The 22,101-nt window shown below is 38.4% G+C and overlaps 1 protein-coding gene across 2 annotated transcripts in view; it reads left to right on the forward strand.

Annotated features, from left to right (window-relative positions):
• alpha-Cat (catenin alpha) overlaps window positions 1-22,101 on the forward strand; it is a 119,017-nt gene that overhangs the window by 43,754 nt on the left and 53,162 nt on the right. For both annotated transcript variants that reach the window (XM_041777541.2, XM_041777540.2), the window contains exons 4-5: window positions 8,359-8,562; window positions 8,631-9,315. In XM_041777541.2, the coding sequence (XP_041633475.1) occupies window positions 8,359-8,562; window positions 8,631-9,315 (889 nt within the window). The remainder of the gene's footprint in view (window positions 1-8,358; window positions 8,563-8,630; window positions 9,316-22,101) is intronic.

The raw sequence follows: 22,101 nt of genomic DNA on the forward strand, positions 1-22,101 counted from the left end.
GAGCCCATCCAGTAGTTCGTCCTCATCCATTGCGACATCTCGAGCCAGTCTGCATTTCTCGCCAAAGTATGTGGCAAACTGCTCATTTGGAGACCAACTACGCGCTTCGAACTTGCGACGTAGGACAGACTTGGGCTCGATGCCTCCAAACGCCAACTTGAGTTGTTCCAGCAACTCATTAACAGGCTTCGCAAACCGCCCTGCATCAGCATGCATCCATTCCAACGAATTTCCCTTCAATTTGCTGATCAGCAAAGCACGTCGCTGCATGTCTGACAGAGAATATAACGCTGATATATTCTCGTATTGCGCAATCCACGACCGCACAGACACTTTCTCAGTGAAATCCATTAAGATTTCCCTGGCCATGTTAAAGCCGGGTGACAACAAGCCGCTAGTTTCAAATCTGCCTCCGTTTTGCTGCACACCAATTTCGCCAGAATTGCCTCTGACGCCGCTTCTATCGCCGTCTCGCTCTTCGCGTCTGTCGCCGTTTCTATCTCCATCTCTGCCTTCACCTCTGCCGCCGCCCATATCGCCGTCTCTGTCTTCGCCGCTGCCGCCGCTTCTACCGCCGCCTATCTCGCCGTCTCTGTCATCGCCGCTGCCGCCGCTTCTACCGCCGCCTATCTCGCCGTCTCTGTCATCGCCGCTGCCGCCGCTTCTACCGCCGCCTATCTCGCCGTCTCTGTCATCGCCACGCTGTGTGTTCTCGAAGCTTCTAACGCTCTGCTCCAAATTCTCGGAACTGCTGTTGCCGTCTCTGTTCGTCAGTTGCGCATTTTCGCCTCCTTCATTCTCCGTGTCTTCGTTGCCGATCTGGCGATTTAAATTTTCCAGCTTTTTCTGTGCCTTTGCAATTTCGACACGCAAATTTTCCAGAGTCTGAACTTCGATCTGCATCTCCTCGCCGCTTTCCATGTCCAGCTCACGGGACTCCACGTCCGGCTGCAAAATTTGTTGATCCATTTCGGTATAATTTTCGGGAGCGCTTCCTCGAACTTCTACCGGAACTTTGGCTAGCCGCGCAAACAGCTCGTTCTTCGTTCCCTTTGTCGACAATTTCAGCACCTCCAGCCACCGTTTTAATTGTACCACTGTTATGTCACTAATGTTTAAATCCATTTTAATCACACTGGCGTTGGGGGAAATTTTTTCCCCAATCCCACTTCTGAAGTTTGTGACAGGATGTTTTATTAAATATTTATTTATTCTTAAGTACTTTTACACACACGTCTTTACAATTTGTTCGCTCGAATGACAGTGATCTCGCTGCACGTAGGCAGCTCTCTTCAACCCCGAAAACCAGTAGCGACGCTCTCTGAGAGAGAGAGTGTAACCTGCTCTCTCAGAGAGCGTAACTCATCGAATCGTGTGCCCAGACCCCACTTAATGCAATTGGCCTGCTACACGATTTGGGTACGAACAGAGAAAAAATATGTAGTATGAATTATTCGGAGACAAATAAATGTTTGTCGAAAAATACTGTGGGGTTGGAAAATTAAGAAAAAAGGATTAATCGAAAACGTATGCTTTCGCCTTTGAATATATGCTTGGACGCTGGATAATGCGTACCAAAAATAATCGGAACGGTGTACACGATTCGGAAAAATTAAATAATAATAATAATAATAAATAATGCAAAAAAAATGCACCCAAGTGTGAACGGCTCGTTTGTTTCACTTGGCTTGCGTTCGAAAGCAGCGACACTGTTAGCTGCCGAGTCTCAATTGCCGTTCCGGCAATTTGTATGGATATGTGCATATATGTATGTATATGCACGTATGATCGGCCAGCTAGAGGAGCGAGTTAACTTTATTTTATTTTTTGTTGTTTTGTTATTGTGCAGTGGATGGAAAATATGTACATATATTTGCTTGCTGTGGATGGGATGTGTTTTTTCTCTTTTTTAAATGCCGCCGATTGGTGACCCAAAAGTAATGAACATATGTATGTACATATATATGTTCATAGATCGGCAATGTACATAAATGTGTATGCACCCTTCCTTCCGTCCGATTCCTCGCGGTATGTTCGAAAAACAAAAACAAATTACATAGGCCTCGTTCAGCGAAGTTCGAAACAAAATAGCCGAAACAAATTCTACCTACGCTCGGCTATTGCCGAGGGCTTCACGAAGTTCTATCCTCATATTTGTTATTGTTTTCGATCTCTGTTCGAAGCAGCGATTGCGAGAGTTCGTAAATTAGAGAGAGATGGAGATGGAAGGAAGGGAGGGAAGGAAATTGGTGTCAAAAACAAAGAGTATCGCACCGACGGCAGAATGATCTTTTTAAAATAAGTAGGATTATTTAAAAATATTAAAGATTATATTTAATTAATTTTTACGTATAAAATCGAGTGGTATATAAGCACTTAAGAAAATGTGCTTTAGACATGGCCGAAATGTTCATGTTTGGTTATTGGCCCTTTGTGAATCTAATTACAAGGCATTGCCTTGTCGGATATACCCTGACACGCGCGAGAATTTTCGGTCTTTGGTTTTGTCTTCTAATTCTCTTTGCGTTTTGAGTTGACTGCTGTTGCATTCAGAAGTGTTTTGCGCATTAGTTCAAGTTGCGTAAAAATTAAATATTATAAGGTAAGTGGAAGTTTTTGCATTCAATTAATAATTTAAATTGCAGAATTGACGTTAAAATGCATGCAACTTAAGGGGGGATATACATGTAAGCGGTCAAAATTTGGCCATTTTTCGTGAATTTTTTTTATATGAAATAGTCAAGCAATCGTCGTGAAACTTTGGATATAGTTAAAAGTAGAATCAGAGATGATACAAAAAATTAGTTATAAACAATATTTTACAAAATGGCGGACTTATGGAACATATGCCGTAGCGCCTCGAGCTTTGAGTTGCCGTGCTATGGACACGATAGAGCTTGTAATTCCTGTCCGAAATCCGTAAACTAAATTTTTTTTGTATTCATTACACCTTTATCTTCTATTTGAACCTAAAAAACCAAAAAGAAATGAAGACAAAAAAAATAAATTTTGATTTGAAGAAAAAAATGTCATTTTCAGGTGATCAGTTTTCACTTTCCACCCTCTTAAAAAATAGTAATACTTAGTTTTATAACAACCATGTAGGTTCAAATAGAAGATAATTTCATGCTGATCATAATAATTTTTGATTCACTCCGATATGTTACATAGTTTTTTGTGAATCGTGTCCATAGCATAGGTAGAAATGCAAAAATTAGAAGCTGAGAAAAAGACGTTTAAAGTTTTTGATGCGCCCACGTTAACCCTTGTGAACCTTGCGTGCATACTTGATTTGAGGCACTTAGAGTTGGAATTCGATAATGAAACTTACACACTATATTCTTTAATTAATAAACTATTTTTTAAACAAAAAAAAAAATTTGCCCAAAAAATTTTGGTTTACATGGCCTAGACGGTGTAAATGGGATTTAGTACGGATTTATAAAGTTTTTTTGTCCAGTTTAAGTTGGTATGTATAAATTTGTGCAAAGTACTGCAATTTACGATTTGACTCGAAAATATATATGTATGTATTTAATTTGCAGATAGAACAAGTTCCTTAAAGGACCCAGCAGCCGGCAGAGAAGGCTCCGTGACACGCACTTACATAAATACTTATATATATGTACATACATATGTTTAATTATGCAGAAATATGTAATGCTACCAGAAAAAGTGAACATAAATAAAAATTTACAATTCATAAATAAATAAGGAATAAATTACATCGGATTTTTACTAGGAAGGAGGGATTTTTCAGGAATTTTCTATAGGTTTTCATCTGGGATTCCGCTAGCGAGTCCCGCGGGATTCCTCGACGATTACCGCAGGTTTTCTTGACGATGCCCGCCAGCCATTCCCGCAGGATTCCTCGACGATTCCTGGAGGATTCAAGTTGGAAGTTTCCGGGGACTGTCCCGGGGGATTGGTGCGGATTCCTGGGGGATTTTCGAGATCCTCGCTGGAAGTACCCTATGTATGAAAGTTCCTCGTCGCATTGTATGGGCGGTCCCTCGGAATTCCGCGGGAACCTATCCCGGTGCCCGGAGGTGTGGATGTATGGCTTTTTATACCCTTGCAGGGTAATTTCAGTCAGAAGTTTGCAACGCAGTGAAGGAGACGTTTCCGACCCGATAAAGTATATATATTCTTGATCAGCATCAACAGCCGAGTCGATCTAGCCATGTCTGTCTGTCCGTCTGTCTGTTTGTCCGTCTGTCTGTTTCTACGCACACTAGTCCCTCAGTTTAAAAGCTATCTGAATGAAACTTTGCATATAGTCTTCTATATGCTCTCACTGCTATATATGTCGGAACGGGCCGGATCGGACGACTATATCATATAGCTGCCATACAAATGTACGATAAGTTTTTAGAAAAAAAAATTATAACTTGGCTGTTTTTCCAAATTTTTGCACCATTTTTGACCTATATCTTATAGCTGCCATACGAACGATCGGAAAATTAATTGAAAAAAAATTATAACTTTGCTGTTTTTTATTATTTTTGCACCATTTTATAGATATGGCCATTTTATATTATTTCAGAATTTTGGAAAAAATTTATGAAAATCGGACGACTATATGATATAGCTGCCATAGGAACGATCGGGAAATGAATAGAAATAAAATGATAGCTTCGTTGTTTTTCAACGCATTTTTATTTACTCTGAGATATAAGCTTTTTTTATTATTCTAGAATTTTAGTATAAATTTCATAAAAATCGGACAACTATATCTTATAGCTGCCATAGAAGCGATCGGTAAATGTATAAAATATATAAAGCTGGGAATGTAAAACTGTAACTGTCAAACTGTAAACATAATAAGTATAGGAAAAATGTAATGAAACTCTGTTTTGTGAGTGTTTTCAGCATTTAAATCTATAATATAAACATCAAAACCAATCTGCAAGGGTATACAAACTTCGGCGTGCCGAAGTTAGCTTCTTTTCTTGTTATGTATGAAAAACCTGGATGTAAGCCTTCTTGGATATTGGCTGATTGTATAGGAGTGGGGGCATATAGCATGCACATACATGTACATATATACTACTGCACAAGTTGGTAGTGTTTTAAATAAATTGGATGCAGCAATATATCTACATATATATGCATGTACATATGTACATATGTACATAAATGGTGGTAATTTCGGCACCATACTTATCTTGGCAAAAAGCGCTGGAATATCCGGCTCGAAGGACCAAAAATGTCGATGTCGGGGGCCTGATGAACGCTCCCGAAGTTCCCAATGAAGAAAAAAATATATTCGATGGATTGATGCGATCTTGCCTCTTTACCGTTTATTTTTCGATTGAACATAAAGAAAAAGGTACCATCAACATGGCGCCCGTTACACTCCTTCCCAGAGATGCCCCCCTGGCGGTATTGCCCCTATGTTCAGCATGAACAGGTGGAATAGGACAAGACAATATGTACGTCGACCTCAAAATACATAGTACCACCCAAACCATACGCTGAAGACAGTAAAACACGGTGGCCTTTTCATACAACGTTGTAGGTCCCGTATCAAGGTGGCCGAGAAGTGGGTTCTTATAGAAAAAGTGGATGCAATGCCATGACTTTCACAGTCCCCGGATATGAATCCGATCGACAACTTATGGGGGACATCAAGGGCTACGTATTAAAGAAGTTTCCGACTTCTAAGCCGCAGCTTTGGCAATTTGTGGAGGAGGAATGAAGACATACTTCCCTCAAGCGTTGCTAAGTCTTGGTGGACTCCATGCCACCAAGGTATGAGGCTGTGATAGCTTCTAAAGGCTTTTTAACAAAATATCAGATCATAGTCAATTAGAATTTCAGAAGAAATCGGTTTCTTATACGTTAATTTTAAATTTATGAAGAATCTTAGTTTTTCACTGCTATTTCAATGAATCGGAATAGACCTTTTTTGTTGATATTAGCTATATCTTCTAAAAGGTGTATGTTACCTAAATTAAATGGTTGTGGTTAATAATTAAATACACTAAGACTTTATGAAAAAAATGTTTATGAAAATAGTGTTGGTAACAGGATTTTCCAATCTTAAACGTACAGGTCGTGGGCACTGCTATTTCAATGAACACAGCTGTATATAGCAGTGAGAGTATATAGAAGACTATATGCAACGTTTCATTCAGATAGCTATAAAACTGAGATCGACTCGGCTGTTGATGCTGGTCAAGAATATATATACTTTATACGGTCGGAAACGTCTCCTCCACTGCGTTGCAAACTTCTGACTGAAATTATAATACCCTGCAAGGGTATAATTAAAAAATGTCGGTGATTCAAAAATTTTTTTTCGTTTTTCTGAAAATTATCTTTACTTTCTTCTTGATAAAAAATCCAATATAGTATAAGCTATCAATGTAATTGTAGTCTATTCCATGGACATCTTCATTAAGCGTATTAAAAAAAAAACATTAAGATTCGTTAAAAATTGACTGAGATATGACGGTCGCCAACTCGAAAAATGTAATTTTCCGGAAAACGCGTTTAAGGGGGGACATCTGAGTAACTGGCAAAAGGAAGACGATTTTCTGGAATTTTTTGTGGCCAAATGAAAATTTTTAAAGTAGGTTTTACAAACTACAAAATAAATTTTTTTTAGAATAAATCGAAAACAAAATGGCGGCTGTGCAGCATGTCGTTGTAGGCCCATTTTTTTTGAAAGGGGTCCATGGCAGGAAACCTAACGTCCTTAATTTTTGATCTAGAACAAAAAATCAAATTTTGTTAGATTCTATATCTCAACCGCTATCGACAAACGTACGATTTTTTTGATATTTTGCCAATTGGTGAGTGATTAAAAAAATTTTTAATTTTCACGAAAAAAAACGTCGCAAAATTGTTGATGAAAAAAAAGTAAGCAAAAATAAAAAAAAATCCTACGTGTGTCGATAGACAAAGGTATTTTGGATATACTGTCAAAATTTCAGATCGATCGGTTAAGATTTGTTTGAGTTATGTTTCCGGCCAACTCAAAAAAAGTGGTTTCGAGAAAAACGCGTTTAAAGTTTTAAAATCCTATATATATACATGTGAGGCATCGCCGCAGAATGGAAAATTTCGACACTTAGAAACTTTTGCCAGATTCTATCTTTTGGTATGTTATTTTTAAGACCCTAAAGAATTTTTGAAGCGAAAAAATTTTTTTCGATTTTTAAAAAAAGTTACTCAGATGTCCCCCCTTAAAGTTTTATGTATGCTCTGTACCTGCTTTGAGTCGGCCGGCTCGGAGGCTCATAACTTTTTAACTTTATTGTTTTTGCATAACTAACCAGAATGGACCCTTATATAAATAAATAAGTCAATATTGTTCCAAAGTAGATCCTTTTGGGGGATCAGCTTATTTAACAATTACTGTCCACCATTGGGTTAGGAACTCACACAGATAATAAGCTAATTCCCCTGAAGATGATCTGCAGAGGAGATTGAAATACATTGGCAATAATTTTTAAAAGCGTGCTAGACAAAATGTCGCCCAAATAAAAAACTGAAAATATTTATTAAATATTAAAGAAATGTTTCAAATGGTATGTTAAACAAACACTAGAATTTGTCAGATTAAATGTTTAAAAACACGCTGTAACTTGTCTTTTACATTATTTTTCGTTAATTAAAAATACACACAATAAAGAAAGCTGCACTAGTATATGTTCTCAATTAGCAACTGTCTTAGAAATACTAATCCGTGAATTGAAATACAATAATAAATCGGCAATGACTTTTCCTGGTATTAACCTTTTTTACTTTACTGCATGCAGGTACATAGGTGACAAGTAATAAGATTATGCATATATTGAATTAGGGAAGGCTGATCTTCTAGCTTAGGTTCTGAACAGGTTTATTGATACAATTTAAGGGCTATGCAAGAACTGCACTTGTCATAAACCTAAACGTTTATTAACCTTATCGGATAATCCTTAACTTAATATAGGTACCTGTCATAAACACTATTGTTGAACTATTGTATGTAAACGGTCAATCCGTTGTTAAATGTAGGTCCAGGTACATATACGTGTGCATTTTGTGATCTTTGGGATGGAGTATTATTTTAGCGACCCTTGAATGTTTTAATTTTTTTTTATAAAATTAAAAACAAAATTTCAAAGTATTGAAAACATGCGAGGCTATATTTTTTTCTATTTATTTCCGGATCGAAAGTTAAAATTTTGTTTGTTAATTTTTCAATCGTTGCTATTGCAGCTTAATCATATAGTCATCCGATCCGGCCCGTTTCGAATTAAGTGAGAATAATAATAGGGTCGCATATGCTTTCATTAGACTGAATTTTGGATCAAAAACAATTTTCTAATATTATCTGCAATAACATATTTTTTTATAATACTATAGGAAGGAATCGTAATGGATCCCATGACATATAGCGAACAGCGTTCGCGTCAATTGCTTGAAGAACGTTTAGAGAGTATTATAAGTGCGGCTGCTTTAATGGCTGATGCAGACTGTACCAGAGATGAACGTCGAGAGAGAATTGTTGCCGAATGTAATGCTGTGCGACAAGCGTTACAAGATTTGCTCTCCGAATATATGTCAAACGTAAGTATATTTATTCCTTTAAATACATTAAATGTTGGCTAAATGATATACTTTTTTGTTCAAAAAAGATGAGTCAAAAGGATAATAGTCCCGGTCTTGCCCGAGCGATCGATCAAATGTGTAGGAAAACCCGTGATTTGCGAAGACAATTACGAAAGGCAGTTGTTGATCATGTTTCAGACTCGTTTTTGGAAACTACGACACCTCTCATTGATTTAATTGAAGCGGCAAAGACCGGCAATGAAAAGAAAGTTCGAGAAAAAGCTGAGATTTTTACCAAGCATGCTGAAAAACTTGTTGAAGTAGCAAATCTAGTATGCAGCATGTCTAGCAATGAAGATGGTGTTAAAATGGTTCGATATGCTGCTGCCCAAATTGAAAGCCTGTGCCCTCAAGTAATAAATGCAGCATCTATTTTGACTGTACGACCTAATTCTAAAGTAGCCCAAGAGAACATGACAACTTATCGCCAAGCTTGGGAAGTACAAGTTCGAATTCTTACAGAGGCCGTCGATGATATTACGACAATTGATGACTTTTTGGCAGTATCCGAAAACCATATTCTTGAAGATGTTAATAAATGTGTTATGGCATTACAAGTTGGCGATGCCAGGGACTTGCGCTCAACTGCAGGTGCTATTCAAGGGCGATCTTCACGAGTTTGTAATGTGGTTGAAGCTGAGATGGACAACTATGAACCATGTATTTACACAAAACGGGTTCTAGAAGCCGTTAAAGTTCTTCGCGAACAAGGTAAGAATATTTATTACCCTTTTAAGTAAGATGGCTTTAAATGTATAAATACTTCCAAGTACTTCCACAACAATTTATAAATTATATAAACTTAAAATATGTTATAATTAAACTAGCAGACCCGGCAAACTTTGTCTCGCCGCAATTTCATGACTTCATATAACCCGAAAGTAATAATAGAACACTGGTAATTCAAATTTGTTGTGACATTTTTATACCCTTGCAGGGTATTAAATTTTCAGTCAGAAGTTTGCAACGCAGTGAAGGAGACGTTTCCGACCCTATAAGTATATATATTCTTGATCAGCATCAACAGCCGAGTCGATCTAGCCATGTCCGTCTGTCCGTTTCTACGCAAACTAGTCCCTCAGTTTTAAAGCTATCTGAATGAAACTTTGCATATAGTCTTCTATATACTCTCACTTCTATATATGTCGGAACGGGCCGGATCGGGCGACTATATCATATAGCTGCCATACAAATGTTCGATACATTTTCGGTTTTAATTTTATGAAAATCGGACCACTATAGGGGAGAGTGGGAATAGGTGAACCACTTTTTTTTATTAACATTATGAAAAAACAACGTGATCGGTCACGCTGTCAACGGATCTGTATGAATGCAGTTCTCCAACGATTTGACTTTAAATATCGAAATTCAAACTATCTACGTCCTTATTCTTCGCTGCTAGTATTGCCCGTTCACTAATTCAATCGAGATTTTTATAATTTTGAGCCATGTCGGGAAACACTTTTGTGATGATGTGAACTCGCAAAAATTAGCTGGGAACGATATAAGTCCAGTCGAAACATCAAGAGGAATTTCACCATTGCTCGAGAATTCAGCAGCGGATGGGTCATTCTGCAATGCGACTGTTCGTGGTCAATTTAAACTTCTTGACATATCGCCCAAAGAAGACGATTTTAGGCATGCATTAACTTAATCGGCAGCCGTAGATTTCGGGATGATGGGAAGCGTTTGACGAAAATCTCCGGACAGCAATATTAAAGCCCCACCAAATAGTTTCGAATCACTTCGAAATTCCTTAATCGTTCGGTCAACTGCCTCCAAAGCTCGTTTATGCGCCATCGTGAATTCATCCCAAATGATGATTTGGCGTTCTTGCACGTTGGCTGGTCAACCGTCAGAAGATTCTTGGGTATCTTCAAAGCGGAATGTGCAGTTCGACCGGCTTCCAACAATGTAGCAGCAATGCCAGATGATGCAACGACCAACGCAATTTGAGATCTTGACCGAATCGTTGCCAGAATCAACGAAATGACGAATGTCTTGCCTGTCCCACGATAAGCATCGATAAAGTTTAAGCCTCCCGTTTAATTGTCAACAACCTTCATTATCGAATCGTACACTTTCTTCTGCTCGACATTCAAAAGAGGCACATTTGTTCGAACTCTTTCGGCCAGGTCATCCTGATTGAAGTGTTGCTCCCGTTGAAATTCTCGATTGAAAGTATCGTGAACTGAACGATTTGGCGCTGGCATTCCCAATGTCGATAGTAGACTGCCGCACATGAGCATGCACATGTCTTCGATCCGTATTAATGCTTCGTTGTACATATCTTCGTTAATGCCAAGAGTATAATTACTCTGCGTACTCTGTTCAATATATCGTCCACCATTTGCTCCTTGTATTTGTCCCACAATGCGGTCGGGTTCGACGGATGACACGTAGCTATGATTATTGCGAATAATGTATGGATTTGATTCATTGACGTCCGAGCGCATCAGTCGAATAGACATCAGTGAAGCCAGCAACAGCATCACCTCTCTTCCGGCGTTGAAACTTCTTCGATGCAGCGTTCCATGTATAATAGCGATCCTTGCGAACGGATCGCTTTCGCATGTTGAAAAGAAATTTGTCAACGTTGTCTCTGGTGACCGTTCTGTTTTTTGCGCTGCGTTCGCGTCCGTTCTCCAAGTGAACAGATAAGTGCACGACAGTCGGGTAACGTTCATGAATCGGAAATGAAAATAGCCGCCAAATGGCCTCGTTACAACGTAGCGTCCAAGTTGAAATTTCGTCACCTCGTCGTTTGCATTCGGATCAGCAATGCCAAACACCGCCATGTCGCTCCCTCTGTTCACATATTTGCAAACGTATTTGATGGATTTGACAGAGTTGCAGTACTTAACATTGCAATGCGTTGAAAACGTATTCGACAAAAGCGGGCAGTATGGAACGATCCAGCGGTTATCCACGATTACTGTTACGTTTGTTTCGTTACGTTTCACTATTAATTCGATCCATTTGCCGTTATCATCTGGAGAACGACGCCTATACAATGGATATCCATCGTTTCCACTGATTGTTTCAGCCGTCAACGGACGGGGAAATAGTTTTGTGCAGTTTCGTTTTCCGTGCATACTGACTCTGGGTTGTGGACTCCGCAAGGGCCATGGATCATGCTCGTTGTCACAATGGAATGCAGCTCGGGATCAGTTTGTTTATCTGGTATTTCCGATGAAATAATCGAATCAATATGATCTGGTCGGATCTTGTCGAACATCCAGAGCAGAATGTGCGCATGTGGTAAGCCACCCTTCTGCCACTCAAACGAGTACATCCAACAACGAACTGCGCCAAAAATCTTCTGCTTAACAATGTAATCCATAAGTACTGTGATCTTTTGCTTGAATACTCGTGCAGTGATGTCAGGTCGATCGCTGGATGTTTGTCCTGGAAGCAACAAATTGGTAATTTCGGGCCATTTCGGATTGCATGTAAAGGTGATGAATAAATCCGGGCGCCCGTAATTCCTGACATAAGTCATAGCATCTTGAGCATACTCATGCATATGGCGCGGGCTTCCAACATAAGAAGCTGGGAGAATGGTCAAACAACAGATGTAGGCCGCGTGTCCTTCAGTAACGATGGCGCCCGCTTGGTGGCGAATTTGCCCTTGAATCAGAATGTTGGGATGCAATTTCGAAAAAATGTGAGTTGTTCATTTTGATAATAAAGAGATTGTTGAACAACCTCGGCTCCAAATGACGTCATTTGAAAGCATCCGTTATATTTTTTGCAAGCTTTAGGAAACTATTTGATTGGGCTGAGTTTCCATATAGTAGCGAATACAATGGCTCTCTCCCAAAACGGGCAATTTAATTTTGCCACCTGCACAGCATAAGCCGGGGGTTCCCAACCCAAACTTCAGTGCATTGCAATGACTTACGACAGACAATGAACCAATAAACACGCAGGTAAGATCCTTGTAGGATGTTTCAGAATTGTATGCGAATGCAGCGCGATTCAAATTTTCATTTGCGGCTCGCCTTCCTCTATTATTTTGTCGGGCTTGAGGTGGTCTTTGTGCAGCGCAAAGTTGTGCCATTTGGGCACGTGTCGATGCATTTATTTCTGTACGTTACTCTTGCGTCCGACTATTTCGGAAATTCTGATTACTTTTTGCATTGCGTAAACGCCGTCCAAAACTTGATCGTCTAACAGCAGGCATTACGTCCAATTGTTTAAGCTCACTTTGGTAATGCTTCGTTAGCTCGATTTTTTTGTTTAAATATTTTTTTACCGAGTTCATTGATACACCTTTCAACGCAGCTATGATCTTTGTAGGGTGTTTCAGAATTTTACACACAACAGTGTGTACATCTGTTGAGCCGCTAGCGACTTTTCCGGAAGGACTTCCCAAAATTTTCTTATGTAATAACCTTTTTCTGGCAGTTACAAACAACTGAACATTTTTTTTGCCAAATCGGCCCAGACGTTCTTTTGTGATGACATTAGTAACAGTTTTTGTCTCCATTTTTATATATACTTTTTAACTGCCTTGTTATGGGTTTAGTTATTTTCGCGAAGTCCTTTAAGAATTTCCTGTAGTACCCTAATAGTCTTAAGGGGGTCTTCTCATTCAAAAGCCGTTTTTTGGACCCTTTTTAAAAAAATTCTTACTTGAAAACGCAAAGAATAATTGAAAACTTTTTTTATTTATCGTATTCGAAAATGTTCGAAGTAACTAAAAAAGTTGTTCTTGCCTCGATACGAGGGTTGTTCAAAGAGTAATGAGACTTCAAACTTGGTGGTCGAAAATAAAAGGTGTCGTCCTGGCGGCCACGATTCAGGGTCTCCAGACCGTTCGAAATGAAAAATAAGAACGGCGTGAAAAACGTGGTTTCGAGATAAACGCGTTTGAAGTTTGAAAAAAGCTCATTTTACAAAGACCTTGCTTCACAAAGAGGGCTGTATCATCTACAGTATTTCGAATTTCTAAAAATCCTTTTGGGGACATATACAGACCATCCCAAGCTATGAATAAATGCAAAAAAAAAAATCGAAAAAAAAAGTTGCCCAATGAGAAGACCCCCTTAAAAATTACGTAATTTCTCCAGTTGTTTTTGTGCAGGGGAAGTCCTTAATGGCTTGAATTTTAGGTGGATTTCGTTTTACTCCTTCCTGAGTGACGATGTGTCCCAAGAAGTCGATTTCTTTCCTTAAGGGTCCATTCTGTTTAGTTGGGCCAAAAAATAGGCCATTTTCTGGAATTTTTGTGGACAAAGGAAAAGACATAGAAAGTTCAAACTTGTCACATATATTTATCATAGTTTAAAGATGATTTAGCAAAAATTTAAAACATTTTTAGAGCGTGTCCTGAAGCAGGACACAGGGCGACGTAACCCTCTGCAAAAAAAAGGTACCCCTCTGGCGACCGTCCTGCAGGACGTAAAAATCGACTGAAACAAAAAATTCAAAGATGTTCTTGTTTAGTATTAATGTGGTTATGGAATTGACTACAATTATAAAAAATTAAATAAAAAATAAAAAAATTACGGCTACTTAAAAATTTTTTTTGTTTTTCTATAAATTTTCTTCACGTTTTTGTTAATAAAAAATCCAATATATAAGCTATCAATATAATTGTAGTCTATTCCATGGAGAGCTTCATTACGCGCATTAAAAAAAAAAAACATTAAGATTCGTTAAAAATTGACTGAGATAGGACGGTCGCCAGCTTGAAAAACGTAGTTTTCCAGAAAACGCGTTTAAAGTTTTATGTTTGCTCTGTAGCTCCTGTACGTCGGCCGACTCGGAGGCTCGTAACTTTCGATTTGATCTTTATACCCTTGCAGGGTATTATAATTTCAGTCAGAAGTTTGCAACGCAGTGAAGGAGACGTTTCCGACCCTATAAAGTATATATATTCTTGGTCAGCATCAACAGCCGAGTCGATCTAGCCATGTCCGTCTGTCCGTCCGTCCGTCCGTCTGTCCGTTTCCACGCAAACTAGTCCCTCAGTTTTAAAGCTATCTGAATGAAACTTTGCATATAGTCTTCTATATACTCTCACTGCTATATATGTCGGAACGGGCCGGATCGGACGACTATATCATATAGCTGCCATACAAATGTTCGATAAATTTTTAGAAAAATAATTATAACTTTGCCGTTTTTCAACATTTTTGCATAATTTTTTAGATAAAGAAATATTATATAATATTTCTGAGTTTTTGTAAAAATTTTATGAAAATCGGACGACTAAATGTATAAAATATGTAAAACTGGGAATGTAAAACTGTAACTGTCAAACTGTAAACATAATAAGTATAGGTAAAATGTAATGAAATTCTGTTTTGTGAGTGTTTTCAGCATTTAAATCTATAATATAAACATCAAAACCAATCTGCAAGGGTATACAAACTTCAGCGTGCCGAAGTTAGCTTCCTTTCTTGTTATATATATATATATATATATTTTTTTTTTTTGCATTATAGGCCTTGCATTTATTTATTGAATCTTCTTATTTATGAGACTAAAAATAAGTGTATTAAATTTTACAATACTACCTTACTAGCAGTCATGTAGACTGGTACTGAGTAAATGGCCTTAACTAATTATGGCTGGGTTGGAAGGTCGTTACGTAGTAGACGGCAACTCCCTTTCTAGAGGATTTGGATGGGCAGAGAGTTTTTCCTTGTAGGACGCTATTTGTTTTTCTATTTCGTTCTTAACTGCAGGAATGCCGAGATCCCTGTGGATGTGTTCGTTGCGAATATACCATGGTGCCCCAGTGATAGTTCTCAAGATTTTTGATTGGGCGCGCTGTGTTATGTCTAGATTGGTGCTGCACGCGTTCTCCCAGAGCTGGGAGCCATACGTCCATATTGGCTTTAGTGTGGAGTTGTAGAGCAGGACCTTGTAGTCCAGACACAGGGGCGATCGGGAGTTTATGAGCCAGTGGAGGCTTTTAGTTTTAGATGAAATTTCTTGCATTCAATATGTCTTCGTCATGTTAGGCGTCTGTCCAGGTGGACGCCCAGGTACGTTACCACGTTGACTTCGGGGATCTGCGTGCTGTTCAGGTAGAGCGGAGGGCATGTTTGTCTGTTGAGAGTGAACGTTATGTGCTTACTCTTTTGTGACTGGCTGGATGTGGGATTACATACTTTTTGTATTTCATCCAATTGGTTAAACGATCTCAAAGAGAGTTGTAAAAATCCTTCAGAGATGGTAAAGCGAGGTGGGCTTGCAAGTCATTTGTTGCAAACCTTTGGTGAAAATGGTGTTTGATGCGTTCTCTAATAAGGACGCCGGTCCCGCCGTGAGCTTTACCATCTGGATGATCTGTGCGGTGGAAGGTATAACCTCTTATATGAAAGGTGTATCTGCTTGTGAGGTTTCAACCAGTAGCACGGCGTCGATATGGTTTTCCTTTAGAAATTGTGTTAGTTCAAGTTTGTGCCGTGAGACGCCGCACAGTAGCGCCTTTTCTCATTTTACATTGCAAAAATCATAACTTTTGAACAAAACCAGATAACTAAATAATTTAAACGCCATTTGACAGGTAATTGTTGTAAAATTAACATATGTATTGGAAAATCTGCCACGCCCACTCATTCGCCTTTTTAAAGGTTATCAAAGTGAAAAAATATTTTTTTCTCAATGAAGACAATTTTTTAAAAATATTTATACCCTTGCAGGGTATTATAATTTCAGTCAGAAGTTTGCAACGCAGTGAAGGAGACGTTTCCGACCCTATAAAGTATATATATTCTTGATCAGCATCAACAGCCGAGTCGATCTAGCCATGTCCGTCTGTCCGTCTGTCCGTCTGTCCGTCTGTCTGTCTGTCTGTCTGTCTGTTTCTACGCAAACTAGTCCCTCAGTTTTAAAGCTATCTGAATGAAACTAGGCATATAGTCTTCTATATGCTCTCACTGCTATATATGTCGGAACGGGCCGGATCGGACGACTATATCATATAGCTGCCATACAAATGTTCGATATATTTGTAGAAAAAAACTTATAACTTTGCTGTTTTTCAACAGTTTTCACCATTTTTTAGATATGGCCATTTTATACTATTTCAGAATTTTGGTAAAAATTTTATGAAAATCGGACGACTATATGATATAGCTGCCATAGGAAGGGTCGAGAAATAAATAGGAAAGAAAATTATAGTTTCGTTGTTTTTCAACGTATGTTTATCTACTCTGAGATATAAGCTTTTTTTATTATTCTAGAATTATGGTATAAATTTCATAAAAATCGGACAACTATATCATATAGCTGCTATATAAACCGATCGGTAGGTGTAGAGAAAATGTAAAACTGGGAATGTAAAACTTTAACTGTCAAACTGTAAACATAATAAGTATATGTAACATGTAATGAAACTCTGTTTTGTGAGTGTTGTCAGCATTTAAATCTATAATATAAACATCGAAACCAATCTGCAAGGGTATACAAACTTCGGCGTGCCGAAGTTAGCTTCCTTTCTTGTTTTTATTTAATTTTTTATCTTTATTTTAATGTGTTTGCTTAAATAAAAATAATTTGAAAACTGAAAAAAATGTTTTCTTTGTTCCAAGTTTAACCGCCACAGAACCGTGAGCGCTACAGTTAGTATTTTTATACCCTTACAGGGTATTATAATTTCAGTCAGAAGTTTGCAACGCAGTGAAGGAGACGTTTCCGACCCTATAAAGTATATATATTCTTGATCAGCATCAACAGCCGAGTCGATCTAGCCATGTCCGACTGTCCGTCTGTCCGTCTGTCCGCCTGTCCGTCTGTCCGTCCGTCCGTCTGTCCGTTTCTACGCAAACTAGTCCCTCAGTTTTAAAGCTATCTGAATGAAACTTTGCATATAGTCTTCTATATACTCTCACTGCTATATATGTCGGAACGGGCCGGATCGGACGACTATATCATATAGCTGCCATACAAATGTTCGATATATTTGTATAAAAAAACTTATAACTTTGCTGTTTTTCAACAGTTTTTCATCATTTTTTAGATGTGGCCATTTTATACTATTTCAGAATTTTGGTAAAAATTTTATGAAAATCGGACGACTATATGATATAGCTGCCATAGGAACGGTCGAGAAATAAATAGGAAAGAAAATTATAGTTTCGTTGTTTTTCAACGTATGTTTATCTACTCTGAGATATAAGCTTTTTTTATTATTCTAGAATTATGGTATAAATTTCATAAAAATCGGACAACTATATCATATAGCTGCTATATAAACCGATCGGTAGGTGTAGAGAAAATGTAAAACTGGGAATGTAAAACTTTAACTGTCAAACTGTAAACATAATAAGTATATGTAACATGTAATGAAACTCTGTTTTGTGAGTGTTTTCAGCATTTAAATCTATAATATAAACATCGAAACCAATCTGCAAGGGTATACAAACTTCGGCGTGCCGAAGTTAGCTTCCTTTCTTGTTTTTATTTAATTTTTTATCTTTATTTTAATGTGTTTGCTTAAATAAAAATAATTTGAAAACTGAAAAAAATGTTTTCTTTGTTCCAAGTTTAACCGCCACAGAACCGTGAGCGCTACAGTTAGTATTTTTATACCCTTACAGGGTATTATAATTTCAGTCAGAAGTTTGCAACGCAGTGAAGGAGACGTTTCCGACCCTATAAAGTATATATATTCTTGATCAGCATCAACAGCCGAGTCGATCTAGCCATGTCCGACTGTCCGTCTGTCCGCCTGTCCGCCTGTCCGTCCGTCCGTCTGTCCGTTTCTACGCAAACTAGTCCCTCAGTTTTAAAGCTATCTGAATGAAACTTTGCATATAGTCTCCTATATACTCTCACTGCTATATATGTCGGAACGGGCCGGATCGGACGACTATATCATATAGCTCCCATACAAATGTTCGATAAATTTTTAGAAAAAAAATTATAACTTGGCTGTTTTTCAATATTTTTGCATCATTTTTGAGACATAGCCATTTTATATTATTTCAGAATTTTGGTAAAAATTTTATGAAAATCGGACGACTATATCTTATAGCTGCCATAGGAACGATCGGCAAATGAATAGGAAAGAAATTATAACTTCGTTGTTTTGCAACATATTCTTATCTACTACTTATTACTACTACTACTACTTATTATTTCAGAATTTTGGTAAAAATTTTATGAAAATCGGACAACTATATCATATAGCTGCCATATAAACGATCGGTAAATGTAGAGAAAATGTAAAGCTGGGAATCTAAAACTGTAACTGTCAAACTGTAAACATAATAAGTATAGGTAAAATGTAATGAAACTCTGTTTTGTGTGTGTTTTCAGCATTTAAATCTATAATATAAACATCAAAACCAATCTGCAAGGGTATACAAACTTCGGCGTGCCGAAGTTAGCTTCCTTTCTTGTTTTTTTGTTGGTTTGTATGAAATTGTGTCCGTATTTTGGTATATTTTACCCTGAGTTGTTTCAGTGTTTTGCCTCGCAATGCCAGAGTCGCAGCTGGACGCAGACTTTCTAAACGGATTCTGATTCAGGAAAGATACACGCAGTGCGCAGTCATAGTGTAGTCGCCGGCTCTGGGCAGCTTCAGAAGTTATAGACTACTTTAGCCAGAAAAAGGTGAAAAAAAATGGACACCTGGCAGGTAGCGATTTATCTGTACAAGCCCACACAAAACTGCCGTTTTTTTAATTTGAATAAGAGGTAATGAATATACCTGTCACTTAAAAAAAAATCAAGACCATTGGTGGTTATGTAGTTTTTGTGTAATATTACCTGAAAGTCGACTAATTTACCTATTTTTTGTTGTGTGACGCATACACGGAAAACAATTTCGACTTTGAATGCTCATATCTTCCTCAAAAAAAATCGGACAATTTTTTTGGTTACAGATTCGGAATCCTTGGGAAATTCTCTGTCGATTTCTTATGGTTTAAATCGATTTTGCGATTATGACTTTTTCGATTTCGATTCGGCGCTACTGTGCGCCGTTGGCATTCCACGTGGATATACGTAGATTAGACATTGATTATTTCGACTGCTTTGCTTTGGCAAAAAATACATCTGGAGTACTTTTTGAATTATAATATACATTTTGTGTATTTTGTTGGCGTGTAGCTGTCGCTCCCCGCATGCGACTCTTCAGCTCCTTGTAAACCACGCATCCTCTGTAGTTTGCTGTATGGTTTACTTCACAGTTTCCGCATTTTTTCGTATTGGGGTCTTCTTTGTTTGCAGGGCAGTGTGCGGAATAGTGGAAGTCTCCACAGACTACGCAGACTGACCTTCGGTCGGTGCAGTAAGTCCTTGTATGTCCATACTCCTGGCAATTTGTGCATTGAACAGGACCGTTGCGTTTATGCGGTTCTTCTACGGTGATTCTCCGATGCAATATGAACTGCAACTTGTAGATCGGGTGAACTTCATTTTCTTTAGGGATTTACTATCTGGCTCAAGTTGAAAAGTGGTGGCGCCTTTTTGTTATTGTTGATAATGTTGCTAACATTCTTGGCAAAGAAACCCTTGCCTTTAAGGGTTTCTAGTATCTCAGAGGGGGCGACGTCTGGTTCAATTCCTTTTAGCACTACTTGCAGTCCCTTGCTGCTTTTTTGTTGGTAGGTGTAAAAGCTCTTTTTTGATTCCTGCAAGTAATTAGATACAGCTCGAAAGTGTTCTGATTTGGTTTGATAATAAGCGGAACAACACGAAAATTTTCGTACCCGACCAGCGCAACAATTTTGTTGACCAGGACGTTTGAAATTTTCTCCCTAATATAAATAGGTGGGCGCTTTGGCTGTTTCTGAGTCTCCTACTCCGGCTCTGCTTGGTTATTCTCATCAGCTGCTAGCGGGGAAAACCTGTTTGAGTTGGTTGGGTCGTAGCTTTTGGTGACACGGTTGATTTTTGGTTTGTTACAAACCGTGTTATGAGGGCTAAGCTTACGCTTAATTTGGATGTAGCGATCCATGCCAGTAGGTATGGCCGGAACCGCTTGTTGCTTATCGGAGCTCACGGTTTTTGTTACCATTGAATTTGGGGCTGCGGCAGTTGGCACCGATTTTGCGATTGGTCGTTGGTTTAGTTGTTGTTGTTGCTTTTGCTGCGTTTGCAGAAATTGCAGCACTGCTTGTTGTTGGTGCGTCTTCCATCGAAGCCGGTGGTGGTGGGGCTTGGCATTCGTAGCTCCAAGATGTAGGTGTTGGAGTGAGTAGGGCTGGTGAGCAAGAGAGCTCTCTCTTGCCATTGGCGGTCAGTAGAACCGGGTTGGGCTTGGTAGACGTTTTTTCTGCTTCGATATCGCGAGTTGAGAAATAAGTAAAACAACCGTTTCTTTGGTTTACAGAGCTTCTACGCTCATTCTTTTGATCGCCGCTCATTATTTTGAGCTTGTTACGCGTAGCACCAGCTCAAAAACAAGTCTCACGCACTAGTATCCGTATGTCATACGTACTGTAGGGCTTGGCCTAACTATCAGTACGTAGTTTAGAGTTCCGATTTGCTTTCCGATTTACTTTTCGACCATGAAAAAACACTTCGAGAATAAACCCTGCGTAGCGGTCGTCCGTAGGCACGTCTGCACTCGATAAAGGTCGAATGAAACTTTTATATACAGCTGTGTTCACTGAAATAGCAGTGCCCACGACCTGCACGTTTAAGATTGGAAAATACTGTTACAAACACTATTTTCATAAATTTTTTTTTCATAAAGGCTTAGTGTATTTAATTATTAACAATACCACAATCATTTAATTTAGGTAACATAAGCCTTTTAGAAGATATAGCTAATAACAACAAAAAAGGTCTATATTATGCCGTTCATTGAAATAGCAGTGAAAAACTAAAATTCTTCATAAATTTAAATATCGTATAAGAAACCTATTTCTTCTTAAATTCTAATTGACTATTATCTAATATTTTGTTAAATAGCCTTTAGAAGCTATCATTGCCTCATACCTGGGTGGCAAGGAGTCCACCAAGTCTTAGCAACGCTTGAGGGGAATATGGCCTCATTCCTCCTGCACAAATTGCCAAAGCTGTGGCTTAGAAGTCGGAAACTTCTATAATACGTAGCCCTTGATGTTTTCGATCGGATTTATATCCGGGGACTGTGCAGGCCATGGCATTGCATCCATTTTTTCATTAAGGGGGGACATCTGAGTAACTGGCAAAAAAATAGCCGATTTTCAGGATTTTTTTTGGGCCAAATAAAAAAGCCAATCGAAAATTTTTAAAGTTGGTTTTATAAAGTTGGATGTGAACTACAAAATAAATTTTTTTTTTTAATAAATTGAAAACAAAATGGCGGCTGTGCAGCCTGTCTTCGTAGGACCTATTTTTTTGAAAGGGGTCCATGGCCGGAAAACGTCCTTAATTTTTGATCTAGAACAAAAAATCAAATTTTGTTAGATTCTATATCTCAACAGCTATCGACACACGTAGGATTTTTTCGATATTTTGATTTTTAGCAAAATGGTGAGTGATTAAAAAAAGTTTACTCAGATGTCCCCCCTTGAGAACCCAGTCCTTGGCCACCTTGCT

This window comes from Drosophila kikkawai, chromosome 3R, assembly GCF_030179895.1.
Source record: "Drosophila kikkawai strain 14028-0561.14 chromosome 3R, DkikHiC1v2, whole genome shotgun sequence".
NCBI classification, from domain to species: Eukaryota; Metazoa; Arthropoda; class Insecta; order Diptera; family Drosophilidae; genus Drosophila; species Drosophila kikkawai.